This window comes from Pelobates fuscus, chromosome 2 (genome assembly GCF_036172605.1).
Source record: "Pelobates fuscus isolate aPelFus1 chromosome 2, aPelFus1.pri, whole genome shotgun sequence".
NCBI lineage: Eukaryota > Metazoa > Chordata > Amphibia > Anura > Pelobatidae > Pelobates > Pelobates fuscus.
In genome coordinates this window covers 447,563,571-447,580,396 of record NC_086318.1, presented here as the reverse complement: position 1 = coordinate 447,580,396, position 16,826 = coordinate 447,563,571, and the positions used below count along the sequence as shown (strand labels likewise).

Genomic DNA, 16,826 nt, shown 5'->3' with positions numbered 1-16,826 from the left:
TGCTCTTGTCAGCAATCCATTCACAGATGACATCTTCCAGCTCAAGATATAATGGCTGGCGACCTGATCCACACTTGCGCTTCTTAGCATTTCCCTCGTCCACCTTTTGACTGAGGTTACCATACTCTGCTCGCCATTTTCGGACCATTCGGAGATCTAACTTCATCTCTTTGCAGAAAGTGGTCAGATTCTTGCCGTGGGAGTCCTCCACGATTCCTTTCTTGTACTCGACAGAATAGCTATTTCTCTTTGCACTCATCTTATCTGGGGATCAAAATACCGTACTGTATTAAGACCGTATACAGTACGCATAAAGTGCGCAAAAAGTCTGAAGTCTGGCTGGTTGTTGCTTTAAGAAAAATCCTGTTCCTTTAAAGCATGATAAACAACACTGTCATTTATCCCTCTCTATTTTCTAAAAAAAACTGTTAAAATCTAAAAATTCTGTGTCCTGTCTTCCCCTCAGGTCTCCCCCCACCGAATCAATTCTGGTACTGTGGTTCAGTACATACATAACGGTAACGATATTCTGGTAACACACAGAGGAGAGGGAGATAGACTGGCACTCAGCTGCTCAAAAAACTGGAATCAATAGGGATTCATTAAAAACCTATGTGGAAGAAGGGTAAAAACACTCTAAAATTCAGTATAGATAATGAGATTAGGTGTGTGGGTCCAGGAGCTGGCTGGTGACTACTGGCTATACCGTAGTGTATAAAAAAAAGAGTATAATAATTTGTATATACCAGATGGAGACAGGTTGGTACCGTATATAAGGTGTCTTGTACCTTTAAGTGCTAATATTACGTAATACACCTTTAAGTGCAATAGGAAAGGATGAATGGAAAAAAAAAAAAAAAAGGGAATAATAATAATACGGTAAATACCAGTAAAAATAAATAGATAAAAGAATATAGATAAAAATCAAGAGAGTAGAGATAACATGGAAGATGAAATAAATAAAGAAGAAGAGAGAAAGAAATAAACAAATGAATTAGGAAAGACATCACTAAGACTGCATAAAACAAAAAACAAACAGCTTTATTATTTTTTGATGATTAACGTACCGGTAGAAGAAGAAGTTCGGCAGTGATGACGTCAGCCCGCTCCGTGCACTAAAGAGGGAGGGGGGCGCAGATGTCAGCGGGAGGAGAGGATGAAAAAGAAGAGCCAAGATCCCTGGCTGAAGCGCACACAGGAGGAAGCAGCAGCAGACATCAGCCGGGAGGAGAGAAGAGGACCTCCGTACCGGTAGATTGCCTAGGTCTTATTTTCGGGGTAGGGCTTATATTGCAGCCCACCCCAATAATCCAGCTAGGGCTTATTTTCGGGGTAGGGTGTATTTTCGGGGAAACACGGTACTATGAAAACGTCGGCATTTTGTCTCCCAAACGTGGACAGCGATACTTGGTCGTCGAGTGTCTGGAACTCAAAGATGGATACTTCAACTCGCGAACCTCAGTGACTTTGTACCGCCTGCTTTCGTTCCCGACAAGACAGGAGAGCACTGTTCGGTGGATATGTTCGCACGAACTAGGCGAACATTCGCTACTTACGAGCCAGGGGAAACGTTAGTTTGTTTTGGTATGGGAACTCCCAAAAGGTGACCGCCAAAAGCACCAAACGCCCTGGAACTGTTTTGGGCATGGGACCACATGTGCAGCCAGTCAAAACTTTACCCGGTGGCAATTCGGCTAGAATTAATGGATATGGTTGCTGTTTGGACAACTTGGGCGCTCAGATACAGGCTATCTGGGGATATAATAATTGTGTAAGTAAGATATATCTAGTGCACTGCGGTTTCTGTTGCTGGGTAGGCTGCCACACTACAATGAGTGTAGCGGAGAGCTGATTTCTCGCAGCTATTCTCCACTTAAGATCCTAGGGAGGCTCAGGAACAAGTCATTAGTAAATCCACAGCAGAGTTTCCAGCAGGTAAAAAGGTACAGCAATATCCCCACAGCACTCCCAATAACTGGACGACACACAGTTTCAGGAGTAGAACTAACAATCGTTTATTCCAGGGTTTCTTATAAAGCCTGCTCCCATGCAAGGGAGGGATTCACATTAATTAGGACAGTAACCAATACAGTGCTTGTTACCTCCCACACCTCTCCTCCCCTCAGAGTGAGTCATAATCCCCTTAACTTGCACAGTAATTTACCCCAAACCTGGATGTACCCCTAAACCATCACATAACATTAATATTAGGGTACCGCTAGGTAGCCCTGATCTGGGTGACTATTATATCCAAAATTCACCCAGATCGGACCAGTGGTTCGGTAGTTACGGGAAGGTGAAGTTTGACCGACCGCACACGAGTTGGTATCCGAAAAGGGTTCCATAAGATTGGGCCCTGCGGTCGGTCTCCGTTCGGCAGTTAAAACATACTCTTACAATTGCCATCCATACTTCCATCCGCCTAGATATTGGTTCCCTCATTCGGTACTTTGTTTCTACCGAATGGGGATTCGTTAGGACTCTCCGTTCGGTAGTTACGGAGCTCTGGAGGTATCAGCGGTGTTCGGTTGTTTGACTGTCCGATTTGAGTTCCAGACACTTGACGACCAAACACCGCTGAGATTTTCATGCGTAAGATGGCCGCCGCCACGTGTACGCATGCCGAATGGCGGCCACCCAGATACAATCCTAACGAGCTTGTTAACTTGCGGTTTAGGAAATATGTGAACCTTAATTGCTAACACACTTCTCTCTGGGGTGGTTCCTCCGTTCGGTAGTTTCCATATGCATATGGTACGGATGGAAACTACCGAATAGCATACAATTCACACAGAAAACATACGAATAGGAAAATTAACACAGGAAAAATATACCGAATACAATCACACAGGCATGTTATAGGACAGGCTTACGGCATTCTGCTACAATGAGCATATAAGAGGTCTTGGGAGGTGCTCACCAATGACTGCAAGGAGGGATGAGACAATGTTCAGGACATTCATTAAACACATCAGTTGTCGTTGATGGTAATGGAGTTGGTGTGAAATGGAGTGTATGTATTTCGGCTGTGCTCAGATCTCAATGCTGTGCAGGTCATACTAATAGAGAGCACGGTGTAACGGGGAGGATGTCGATAAGTACGTTTTTTTTATTGACAACTAAAGCATGAATATGCTTTGACTTCTTTTCATGTGACTGGTCATGAAGCGAATTGCCCATTTATTCTATTCCTATGACATAGCCTTGCATGTGGTTTACTCACCACTTTCCATCGGTCTTTGACGACATAACTGACTGGCAGTATATCCACCTGCTCTGCTCCGCCACTCATGTTTCCTTCGTCCCTGATAACTGCAGCTATACACTGCATGGGCCACCCCGACAGGATCCGCCCGGCGCCGGACCTAATAGAAACATTGACCTGCCAGAGGAAAGAGAGAGGGGGATCAGAACATCGATTACACTTGGCGTCATACTCATTGTCCATAGATACCCAGACAGGATCCACCCACAGCGCATAGCGCATAGATTACACTTAGCGTCACACTCATTATCCATAGACACCCAGACAGGATCCGCCCACAGCGCCTAGCACACAGATTACACTTAGCGTCATACTCCTACTCATTATCCATAGACACCCAGCCAGGATCCGCCTACAGCGCCAAGCACACAGATTACACTTAGCGTCATACTCCTACTCATTATCCATAGACACCCAGCCAGGATCCGCCTACAGCGCCTAGCACACAGATTACACTTAGCGTCATCCTCCTACTCATTATCCATAGACACCCAGCCAGGATCCGCCTACAGCGCCTAGCACACAGATTACACTTAGTGTCATACTCCTACTCATTATCCATAGACGCTCCGCCAGAATCCGCCCAACGCGCCAAGCGCACAGATTACACTTAGCGTCATACTCTTATCCATAGACACCCAGACAGGATCTGCCCAGAGCGCCTAGTACACAGATTACACTTAGCATCATACTCATTATCCATAGATACCCAGAAAGGATCCGCCCACAGCGCCTAGGGCACAGATTACACTTCGCATCATACTCATTATCCATAGACACCCAGACAGGATCCAAACCACGGTCCCCCTGGCTCCTTGATAGCGTTTGTTCTCCGGGTTTGTATGAATAAACCTACCTAACAGCGCTCTCCTGGCTTGCCTGTGAAAATAAGCAGGTGTTCGCGAAGTTGACCGGTGTTTGCGGAGTCGAGTGTCTGACTTGGAGTTCCAGACACTCGACGACCAGGTCCCGCTGCCACCTTTCGTGCGACAAGATGGTCGCCATTTTCTCCAGCACGTGCTGTTCGGTTCCTGCAGTTTTCTTGCCAGGAAGGTGGTCGGTGTTCGGTAGATTTACCGAACCAAAAAAATAAGGAATGGGAACCAAAGTAGGTAGTTTTCTTCACATACCCCAAATTAAAACTTGCATGCATTTAATTATGCATTGGAGTTAGATCTAAAAACAGCTTGCAAAACCTGCAGTTCTCTTGCCTGCAGCCTTTACAAGCCCTCCCCTTCTAACCCCATCCAGACGTTCTGTGGCTGTCCAATCACAGACTTCCCAATGCAGCTCAATGCAAGGCAGGTGCTCTGGGCAATTGCTGCCTCTTGAGTTCAGTGCAAATAAGCCAAACAAACCAGAAAGTAATAGGATATGTTATCTGCTTAAATAGTCAGGGGGATGAAACTAGTATCATTTATAAAAGTGTCAATTTCTAAAAATAAAGTGTAAAGTGTACATTTCCAAAATGAAAAAGGAGGACACACTCTTCACACATAACGTGCTTTAGGGATCTAGAGTCAGGGCCAGTGCAAAAATGTTTGATTATGCAGATGAAGGTGTGTTTTACCGACCCCAAGTGTACGCCTCTTTGTCTATTAGCCCATCTTACCCATTATTTTGCCCATTTTGTTAGCTTTTTGTTTTTTGCTTACTTTATCCCCTTTTTGTCAATCTTTTCATGCTTTTGTGTCATTATTTCACCTATTCTGGTCTCTTAATCCTATTGTGTCATTTATAACCCTTTTAAATGTCTTTCCCCCTTTAATGTAGAAACATAGAAACATAGAATGTGACGGCAGATAAGAACCATTCGGCCCATCTAGTCTGCCCAGTTTTCTAAATACTTTCATTAGCCCCTGGCCTTATCTTGTAGTTAGGATAGCCTTATGCCTATCCCACGCATGCTTAAACTCCTTTACTGTTTTAACCTCTACCACTTCAGCTGGAAGGCTATTCCATGCATCCACTACCCTCTCAGTAAAGTAATACTTCCTGGTATTATTTTTAAACCTTTGTCCCTCTAATTTAAGACTATGTCCTCTGGTTGTGGTAGTTTTTCTTCTTTTAAATATAGTCTCCTCCTTTACTGTGTTGATTCCCTTTATGTATTTAAATGTTTCTATCATATCCCCCCTGTCTCGTCTTTCCTCCAAGCTATACATGTTAAGATCCTTTAATCTTTCCTGGTAAGTTTTATCCTGCAATCCATGAACCAGTTTAGTAGCCCTTCTACTCTCTCTAAGGTATCAATATCCTTGTGGAGATACGGTCTCCAGTACTGCGTACAATACTCCAAGTGAGGTCTCACCAGCAGGGCCGGACTGGGAAAAAAATTTGGCCTGGGCATTTTTTAATCAGAGCGGCCCCCTAAGAAGGGGGCGGGGCCAGAGAGGGTGTGTTTTGGCATCACTAATGACAAGCACGCCCCCTCTCAAAGTGAGCATGTTAGTTCAACGCGCAGAGCCCCGCTGAAGAGCTCTGGCATTAGAAAAAGGCCCTGAATTTGTTCTGCGCAGCGCAAGCAAATTTATTAACATGCTTGCACTGAGGTGTCTCCTCAAGTGGGATGCCAGAGGACAAAAGGGCCAGGAAAGTGCATGGTGCATATGTTTGGAGCCTGCTTGTGGGATTGCGTGTGTGTAGAGTGTGGTGTGGTATTGTGTAAATAGGTCAATTTCATTTGTGTTTGTGGTGTAATATGTGTGGCTAGGGGCTGTAGAGAGTGTGTGTATAGGGGGCATAGTGTTATAGGGGATGTAGCGAGTGTGTGCATACGGGCTGTAGTGTGTGTGTATAGGTGACGTAGTGTGTGTAGGGGTTGTAGAGAGTGTGTGTTTAGAGAATGTTGTATGTGTTTGCTGACAAGGAATGTAGTGTGTGTGTAGGTGGTGCAGTGTGTGTGTGTAGGGGATCTACTGTGTAAAGGACCCAGAGTGTGTATAGGAGATTGTGTGTGTGTGTGTGTGTGTGTGTAGAGGATTAAGAGTGCATATAGGGTAAGGGATCTAGCGTGTATCTGGAGCGTAATGTGTGTAGTGGTGCAGTGTGAGGGGTGCTGTAGTGTGTGTGTATATATATATATATATATATATATAGATAGATAGATAGATTTGAACGTATTGTATGTAAGAGGGGTGCTGTGTGTGAGGGTGTTTTTATCTGCCGTCACATTCTAGGTTTCTAATTTTCTTTGTCTGTTAACTCACTGAGGGTTATTTATATATTATATATATATGTGTGTGTGTGTGTGTGTGTGCTGTATATGTGTGGGAGTGTGCTGTATATGTGTGTGCGAGAGGGTGCTGTGTGTGTGAGCGAGGGTGCTGTGTGTCTGAGGGTGCTGTGTGTGTCTGGGGGTGCTGTGTGTGTCTGGGGGTGCTGTGTGTGTCTGGGGGTGCTGTGTGTGTCTGGGGTTGCTGTGTGTGTCTGGGGGTGCTGTGTGTGTCTGGGGGTGCTGTGTGTGTCTGGGGGTGCTGTGTGTGTCTGAGGGTGCTGTGTGTGTCTGGGGTTGCTGTGTGTGTGTCTGAGTGCTGTGTGTGTGTGTCTGGGTGCTGTGTGTGTCTGTGGGTGCTGTGTGTGTGTGTGAGGGTGCTGTGTGTGTGTCTGGGTGCTGTGTGTGTCTGGGGGTGCTGTGTGTGCCTGAGGGTGCTGTGTGTGTCTGAGGGTGCTGTGTGTGTCTGAGGGTGCTGTGTGTGTCTGAGGGTGCTGTGTGTCTGTGTGCTGTGTGTGTCTGAGGGTGCTGTGTGTGTCTGAGGGTGCTGTGTGTGTCTGAGGGTGCTGTGTGTGTCTGAGGGTGCTGTGTGTGTCTGAGGGTGCTGTGTGTGTCTGGGTGCTGTGTGTGTCTGAGAGTGCTGTGTGTGTCTGAGGGTGCTGTGTGTGTCTGAGGGTGCTGTGTGTGTCTGGGGGTGCTGTGTGTGTCTGAGGGTGCTGTGTGTGTCTGGGGGTGCTGTGTGTGTCTCGGTGCTGTGTGTGTCTGGGTGTGAATGTATTTGTATTTAAATATATTTTTTTAGTAATAAAAAAAAAGTTATACCCCCCCTCCCCCTCCCTTCTTACCTTTAGCCTGGGAGCTGTTCTGCCTGGGAGGGGGGGAGGGGAGGGGGAGCCGTTCAGCCTGGGGGGAACCATGCTTCCTTCCCTGGTGGTCCAGTGGTGAGAGTGAACTCTAACCTGCAGGCTAGAGTTCTCTCTCGCGAGATCTGAGCGTTGCCGCGGTCAGAATCCCGCAGGGGGACCCGGTGGAGCTGCTGGCTAGAGCTCCGCCGGTCCTCTCCTCCCTCCCTCACACCCCAGCAAGCGGCCGCATGTAACAGGGTCTCTGGGCCGGTGAGGGAGATCTCTGATCTCCCCACCGGCCCATGGAGACACACAGCAGGGCCGGCGCTCGGATAGCGCTGGCCCTGCAGCGGCTGGCCGGGGAGATCCTGTGATCTCCCCTGCCGGCCTCGGCCCCACAGCCATCGCGGCCCACCGGGCATTTGCCCGGTATGCCCGATGGCCAGTCCGGGCCTGCTCACCAGTGTTCTGTACCTATACAACCAAGCATTCTGCTAGCATTTCCTGCTGCTCTATTACATTGTCTGCCTACCTTTAAGTCCTCAGAAATAATCACCCCTAAATCCCTTTCCTCAGATGTTGAGGTTAGGACGCTATCAAATATTCTGTACTCTGCCCTTGGGTTTTTACGTCCAAGATGCATTATCTTGCACTTATCCACATTAAATGTCAGTTGCCACAACTCTGACCATTTTTCTAGTTTACCTAAATCATTAGCCATTTGGCTTATCCCTCCTGGAACATCAACCCTGTTACATATCTTAGTATTATCCGCAAAAAGACACACCTTACCATCAAGACCTTCTGCAATATCACTAATAAAAATATTAAAGAGAATGGGTCCAAGTACAGATCCCTGAGGTACCTCACTGGTGACAAGCCCAAGCTTCGAATATACTCCATTGACTACAACCCTCTGTTGCCTGTCACTCAGCCACTGCCTCACCCATTCAACAATATTGGAATCCAAACTTAAAGATTGCAGTTTATTGATAAGCCTTCTATGTGCAACAGTGTCAAAAGCCTTACTGAAATCTAGGTAAGCAATGTCTACTGCAACACCCTGATCTATAATTTTAGTTACCCAATCAAAAATATCAATAAGATTAGTTTGGCATGATCTCCCTGAAGTAAACCCATGTTGTCTCTGATCTTGAAATCCATGTGTTTTTAGATGTTCAACAATCCTATCCTTTAACATGGTTGCCATCACTTTCCCCACTGCTGAAGTAAGGCTTACTGGCCTATAGTTGCCCGACTCCTCCCTATTACCTTTCTTGTGAATGGGCACAACATTCGCCAACTTCCAATCTTCTGGGACTACTCCTGTTATCAATGATTGGTTAAATAAATCTGTTAATGGTTTTGCTAGTACACCACTAAGCTCTTTTAATAGCGTTGGGTGTATTCCATCAGGTCCCATTGACTTATTTGTCTTTACTTTTGACAGTTGAAATAGAACCTCTTCACCTGTAAACTCACGTGTAATAAATGACTCATTTATCCTTTTTCTTAACTAGGGTCCCTTTCCTTCATTTTCATCTGTAAATACCAAACAAAAATATTAATTGAGACAGTCAGCTAGACCTTTATCCTCTTCTACATACCTTCCTTATTTTGCTTTTAATCTAATCCTTATTTTACTTTCCTTTTCTCATTTATGGATCTAAAAAACGTTTTGTCCCCCTTTTTTACTGACTGTGCTATTTTCTCTTCTGTGTGTGATTTGGAAGCTCTTATAGCTTGCTTAGCCTCTTTCTGCCTATTCTTATAGATCATTCTGTCTTCCTTTTTGCCCCCCTCCTAGTTTAAATACATCCTAGCAAAACCTCTGAACTGCTCACTGAGAACATTTGTTCCCTTTTAAGAAAGATGCAAACCATCTTTTTTGTACAGTTTATTTCCATTCCAAACAGAGCTACCATGAGAAATAAAGCCAAATCCTTGCTCCCGACACCATTCACCAAGCCACACGCAAAAACACTAAAAACTTCCTTAACCTCTGAAACCTCATTGCAAGCCAAGTCATTTGTCCCTAGATGGACAAGTACATCCAATTCCCCTTCCTGCTTTGCTCGCTTAACAATATTACAGATATGTCTCCTGTCTCTGTGAGCAGTAGCTCCGGGAAGACACCTCACAAGACCACCATTGTCCATCTCCACACCTCTTATGATGGAATCCCCCAACAACAACTGCTTTCTATTAGGCCTCACCATAGTCTCCAAGCCTCTCCCCACAACACCACTAGCCTCAGTGCCTCTCTGCACAATACCACTAGCCTCAGTGCATTTCTCCACAACACCACTAGCCTCAGTGCTTCTCTCCACAACACCACTAGCCTCAGTGCCTCTCTCCACAACACCACTACCCTCAGTGCCTGTCTCCATAACACCATTACACTCTGAAAGTGCAGAAAATAAATTATGTAGAGAAACAGACTTTACAATATGTCTTTTATCCACAACTCTAAGTCTACCAGATCCTACAGTGATCCATCTGCCATTCCTATTATGTCTCTGCGGCAGTGGCTTTGCAGCAGTTCCAGCCTGAGTTTGTTTACCAGATAATTTACAAATCTCAGACTTCAAAAATACAATCTCCTGCCGCAAGATAGAGAACTGTCTACTGATTAGACAACAACCAAACCTCCAAAAAGTGGAACGTGAAACAAATGCATAGCAACTATTACACTGAACTAAGTCTGCCATTCCAATGAGGTAAATAATTTAAATCAAATGAATCTTAACTTTTTATTTATCCTCCTGAAAAACTCAGATTACCTCCAGTTTATCTCCAACCACACACACACTTAGAAGCAACACTTAGATGAAGCAACCAAGCTGTATTAGCCAAGCTAATGACAACAACCCTTATATACTCCTAAAATCACCACCCACTAGGAATGTTTAACACCTGGGCAGGCCTCTGATTATTTGCAAACAATAGCTAATTTAAATAGCAATCAATAGCAAGTAGCTACCTAATCCAATCAAATGCCTTATAATTACCAACAGGAAATCAAACCTTGTGCAATAGGTAACCCTTTCCTACAGATGAATCTTACCTGTAACAGTAAAAAAGAAAACTCTTAGCACAACTCTTAGACAGTTGAAGCTTCTGTAAAACTCTCCAGAATATCTCCAACCACACACACTTAGAAGCAACACTTAGATGAAGCAACCAAGCTAATCGTATGTATCTTATCTTTTTTTGGCCTCTTGTCTCTAACCCACCTTTGTATCACTCTGCTCACTCTGATGTTCTTACTCCTCTCTGTATCACTCTTCAACACACATACATTCACTGGCTCTTACACACGCTCACTGGCTCTTACACAGACTCACTGGCTCTTTACACACATGCTCACTGGCTCTAGCATACACACACTGATACATACACACTGGCTCAAACACACAGTGGCTTTTACAAACACACTGGCTGCACATGCACCATAGGTCCCCAATATATTACTATGCGAAGCGGTTAATTGGCAGAGTGCAGTGATTGCCACACATGTACCATAGGTCCCCAATACATGTGTCAGGCTCGGCGTGGGACCTGAACGTGCAGACTATAACTCAATAATTAGACAAGCTGTATACAGGTCATCAGAGTGGCTTGGCTAAGGGTAGAGGAGTCAGCGAGAAAGCCACGGTCAGGGGAGATATGGATAAACGCTATAACAGGCCAAGGTCAAAGCATACCAGAGATCAGGAGAATCGAGTAAATGGACATATTCAGAAACCAGAAATAGGCGATACAAAGAACGTGCTTCTAGGCTACTAGAACCACAACAGGGCAACTTGGAGTGGGATAGGCAAGTATATTTAGGCAGTACTTCCTTTCTATTGGCCCACATCACAGATGAATTTACGTCATCTTTAAACGCTGAATTTCGTGCATAAGATTTGCCAATAGGACCCTAATACAGCTTCCCATAACACCCTTTGGTGCGCAAGTGTTCAGTGTCGCAGAGAATGCCGGGGGATTCAGGATATCCCAACAATATGGTCGCACATACCTCTGTATAACCCCTCACTTGTACTCTTTGGTTATATGGTCTCACATACCTCTGTATAACCCCTCACCTGTACTCTTTGGTTATATGGTCTCACATACCTCTGTATAACCCCCTCACCTGTACTCATTGGTTATATGGTCTCACATATCTCTGTATAACCCCCTCACCTGTACTCATTGGTTATATGGTCTTATGTACCTCTGTATAACCCCCTCACCTGTACTCATTGGTTATATAGTCTCACATATCCCTGTATAACCCCTCACCTGTACTCATTGGTTATATAGTCTCACATATCTCTGTATAACCCCTCACCTGTACTCATTGGTTATATAGTCTCACATATCCCTGTATAACCCCCTCACCTGTACTCATTGGTTATATAGTCTCATATATCTCTGTATAACCCCCTCACCTGTACTCATTGGTTATATAGCCTCACATATCCCTGTATAACCCCCTCACCTGTACTCATTGGTTATATAGTCTCACATATCCCTGTATAATCCCTCACCTGTACTCATTGGTTATATAGTCTCACATATCCCTGTATAACCCCCTCACCTGTACTCATTGGTTATATAGTCTCACATATCCCTGTATAACCCCTCACCTGTACTCATTGGTTATATAGTCTCACATACCTCTGTATAACCCCCTCACCTGTACTCATTGGTTATATAGTCTCACATATCTCTGTATAACCCCCTCACCTGTACTCATTGGTTATATAGTCTCACATATCTCTGTATAACCCCCTCACCTGTACTCATTGGTTATATAGTCTCACATATCCCTGTATAACCCCCTCACCTGTACTCAATGGTTATATAGTCTCACATACCTCAGTATAACCCCCTCACCTGTACTCATTGGTTATATAGTCTCACATATCTCTGTATAATCCCCTCACCTGTACTCATTGGTTATATAGCCTCACATACCTCTGTATAACCCCCTCACCTGTACTCATTGGTTATATGGTCTCACATACCTCTGTATAACCCCTCACCTGTACTCATTGGTTATATAGTCTCACATATCCCTGTATAACCCCTCACCTGTACTCATTGGTTATATAGTCTCACATACCTCTGTATAACCCCCTCACCTGTACTCATTGGTTATATAGTCTCATATCTCTGTATAACCCCCTCACCTGTACTCATTCGTTATATAGTCTCACATATCTCTGTATAACCCCCTCACCTGTACTCATTGGTTATATAGCCTCACATATCCCTGTATAACCCCCTCACTTGTACTCATTGGTTATATAGTCTCACATATCTCTGTATAACCCCCTCACCTGTACTCATTGGTTATATAGTCTCACATATCCCTGTATAACCCCCTCACCTGTACTCATTGGTTATATAGTCTCACATATCCCTGTATAACCCCCTCACCTGTACTCATTGGTTATATAGTCTCATATATCTCTGTATAACCCCTCACCTGTACTCATTGGTTATATAGTCTCACATATCCCTGTATAACCCCCTCACCTGTACTCATTGGTTATATAGTCTCACATATCCCTGTATAATCCCTCACCTGTACTCATTGGTTATATAGTCTCACATATCCCTGTATAACCCCCTCACCTGTACTCATTGGTTATATAGTCTCACATATCTCTGTATAACCCCTCACCTGTACACATTGGTTATATAGTCTCACATATCCCTGTATAACCCCTCACCTGTACTCATTGGTTATATAGTCTCACATATCTCTGTATAACCCCTCACCTATACTCATTGGTTCTATAGTCTCACATATCCCTGTATAACCCCTCACCTGTACTCATTGGTTATATAGTCTCACATATCTCTGTATAACCCCTCACCTATACTCATTGGTTCTATAGTCTCACATATCCCTGTATAACCCCTCACCTGTACTCATTGGTTATATAGTCTCACATATCTCTGTATAACCCCTCACCTGTACTCATTGGTTATATAGTCTCACATATCCCTGTATAACCCCCTCACCTGTACTCATTGGTTATATAGTCTCACATATCCCTGTATAACCCCCTCACCTGTACTCATTGGTTATATAGCCTCACATATCCCTGTATAACCCCCTCACCTGTACTCATTGGTTATATAGTCTCACATATCCCTGTATAACCCCTCACCTGTACTCATTGGTTATATAGTCTCACATATCTCTGTATAACCCCTCACCTGTACTCATTGGTTATATAGTCTCACATATCCCTGTATAACCCCTCACCTGTACTCATTGGTTATATAGTCTCACATATCCCTGTATAACCCCTCACCTGTACTCATTGGTTATATAGTCTCACATACCTCTGTATAACCCCCTCACCTGTACTCATTGGTTATATAGTCTCACATACCTCTGTATAACCCCCTCACCTGTACTCATTGGTTATATAGTCTCACATACCTCTGTAAAACCCCCTCACCTGTACTCATTGGTTATATAGTCTCACATATCCCTGTATAACCCCCTCACCTGTACTCATTGGTTATATAGTCTCACATATCCCTGTATAACCCCCTCACCTGTACTCATTGGTTATATAGTCTCACATACCTATTTATAACCCCTCACCTGTACTCATTGGTTATATAGTCTCACATATCTCTGTATAACCCCCTCACCTGTACTCATTGGTTATATAGCCTCACATATCCCTGTATAACCCCTCACCTGTACTCATTGGTTATATAGTCTCACATATCTCTGTATAACCCCCTCACCTGTACTCATTGGTTATATAGCCTCACATATCCCTGTATAACCCCTCACCTGTACTCATTGGTTATATAGTCTCACATATCTCTGTATAACCCCCTCACCTGTACTCATTGGTTATATAGCCTCACATATCTCTGTATAACCCCCTCACCTGTACTCATTGGTTATATAGTCTCACATATCCCTGTATAACCCCCTCACCTGTACTCATTGGTTATATAGTCTCACATATCTCTGTATAACCCCCTCACCTGTACTCATTGGTTATAGGGTCTCACATACCTCTGTATAACCCCTCACCTGTACTCATTGGTTATATAGTCTCACATACCTCTGTATAACCCCCTCACCTGTACTCATTGGTTATATAGTCTCACATATCTCTGTATAACCCCCTCACCTGTACTCATTGGTTATATGGTCTCACATACCTCTGTATAACCCCTCACCTGTACTCATTGGTTATATAGTCTCACATATCCCTGTATAACCCCCTCACCTGTACTCATTGGTTATATAGTCTCACATACCTATTTATAACCCCTCACCTGTACTCATTGGTTATATAGTCTCACATATCTCTGTATAACCCCCTCACCTGTACTCATTGGTTATATAGCCTCACATATCCCTGTATAACCCCTCACCTGTACTCATTGGTTATATAGTCTCACATATCTCTGTATAACCCCCTCACCTGTACTCATTGGTTATATAGCCTCACATATCCCTGTATAACCCCTCACCTGTACTCATTGGTTATATAGTCTCACATATCCCTGTATAACCCCTCACCTGTACTCAATGGTTATATAGTCTCACATACCTCAGTATAACCCCCTCACCTGTACTCATTGGTTATATAGTCTCACATATCTCTGTATAATCCCCTCACCTGTACTCATTGGTTATATAGCCTCACATACCTCTGTATAACCCCCTCACCTGTACTCATTGGTTATATGGTCTCACATACCTCTGTATAACCCCTCACCTGTACTCATTGGTTATATAGTCTCACATATCCCTGTATAACCCCTCACCTGTACTCATTGGTTATATAGTCTCACATACCTCTGTATAACCCCCTCACCTGTACTCATTGGTTATATAGTCTCATATCTCTGTATAACCCCCTCACCTGTACTCATTCGTTATATAGTCTCACATATCTCTGTATAACCCCCTCACCTGTACTCATTGGTTATATAGCCTCACATATCCCTGTATAACCCCCTCACTTGTACTCATTGGTTATATAGTCTCACATAGCTCTGTATAACCCCCTCACCTGTACTCATTGGTTATATAGTCTCACATATCTCTGTATAACCCCCTCACCTGTACTCATTGGTTATATAGTCTCACATATCCCTGTATAACCCCCTCACCTGTACTCATTGGTTATATAGTCTCACATATCCCTGTATAACCCCCTCACCTGTACTCATTGGTTATAGGGTCTCACATACCTCTGTATAACCCCTCACCTGTACTCATTGGTTATATAGTCTCACATACCTCTGTATAATCCCTCACCTGTACTCATAGGTTATAAGGTCTCACATACCTCTGTATAACCCCTCACCTGTACTCATTGGTTATATAATCTCCGATATCTCTGTATAACCCCTCACCTGTACTCATTGGTTATATAGTCTCACATATCTCTGTATAACCCCCTCACCTGTACTCATTGGTTATATAGTCTCACATTTCTCTGTATAACCCCCTCACCTGTACTCATTGGTTATATAGCCTCACATATCCCTGTATAACCCCCTCACCTGTACTCATTGGCTATATAGTCTCACATTTCTCTGTATAACCCCCTCACCTGTACTCATTGGTTATATAGTCTCACATATCCCTGTATAACCCCTCACCTGTACTCATTGGTTATATAGTCTCACATACCTCTGTATAACCCCTCACCTGTACTCATAGGTTATAAGGTCTCACATACCTCTGTATAACCCCTCACCTGTACTCATTGGTTATATAATCTCCGATATCTCTGTATAACCCCTCACCTGTACTCATTGGTTATATAATCTCCGATATCTCTGTATAACCCCTCACCTGTACTCATTGGTTATATAGTCTCACATTTCTCTGTATAACCCCCTCACCTGTACTCATTGGTTATATAGCCTCACATATCCCTGTATAACCCCCTCACCTGTACTCATTGGTTATATAGTCTCACATTTCTCTGTATAACCCCCTCACCTGTACTCATTGGTTATATAGTCTCACATATCTCTGTATAACCCCCTCACCTGTACTCATTGGTTATATAGCCTCACATATCTCTGTATAACCCCCTCACCTGTACTCATTGGTTATATAGTCTCACATTTCTCTGTATAACCCCCTCACCTGTACTCATTGGTTATATAGCCTCACATATCTCTGTATAACCCCCCTCACCTGTACTCATTGGTTATATAGTCTCACATATCTCTGTATAACCCCCTCACCTGTACTCATTGGTTATATAGTCTCACATTTCTCTGTATAACCCCCTCACCTGTACTCATTGGTTATATAGCCTCACATATCCCTGTATAACCCCCTCACCTGTACTCATTGGTTATATAGTCTCACATTTCTCTGTATAACCCCCTCACCTGTACTCATTGGTTATATAGTCTCACATATCTCTGTATAACCCCCTCACCTGTACTCATTGGTTATATAGCCTCACATATCTCTGTATAACCCCCTCACCTG

The 16,826-nt window shown here is 43.8% G+C and overlaps 1 protein-coding gene across 3 annotated transcripts in view; it reads right to left on the bottom strand.

The window, feature by feature from the left end:
- TTBK1 (tau tubulin kinase 1) overlaps window positions 1-16,826 on the bottom strand; it is a 303,323-nt gene that overhangs the window by 222,082 nt on the left and 64,415 nt on the right. For 2 of the 3 annotated variants that reach the window (XM_063444162.1, XM_063444161.1), the window contains one exon: window positions 3,224-3,382. The exons of the other annotated variant lie outside the window; for it this stretch is intronic. In XM_063444162.1, the coding sequence (XP_063300232.1) occupies window positions 3,224-3,331 (108 nt within the window). In that variant the 5' untranslated portion in view covers window positions 3,332-3,382. The remainder of the gene's footprint in view (window positions 1-3,223; window positions 3,383-16,826) is intronic. 3 annotated transcript variants of the gene reach the window in all.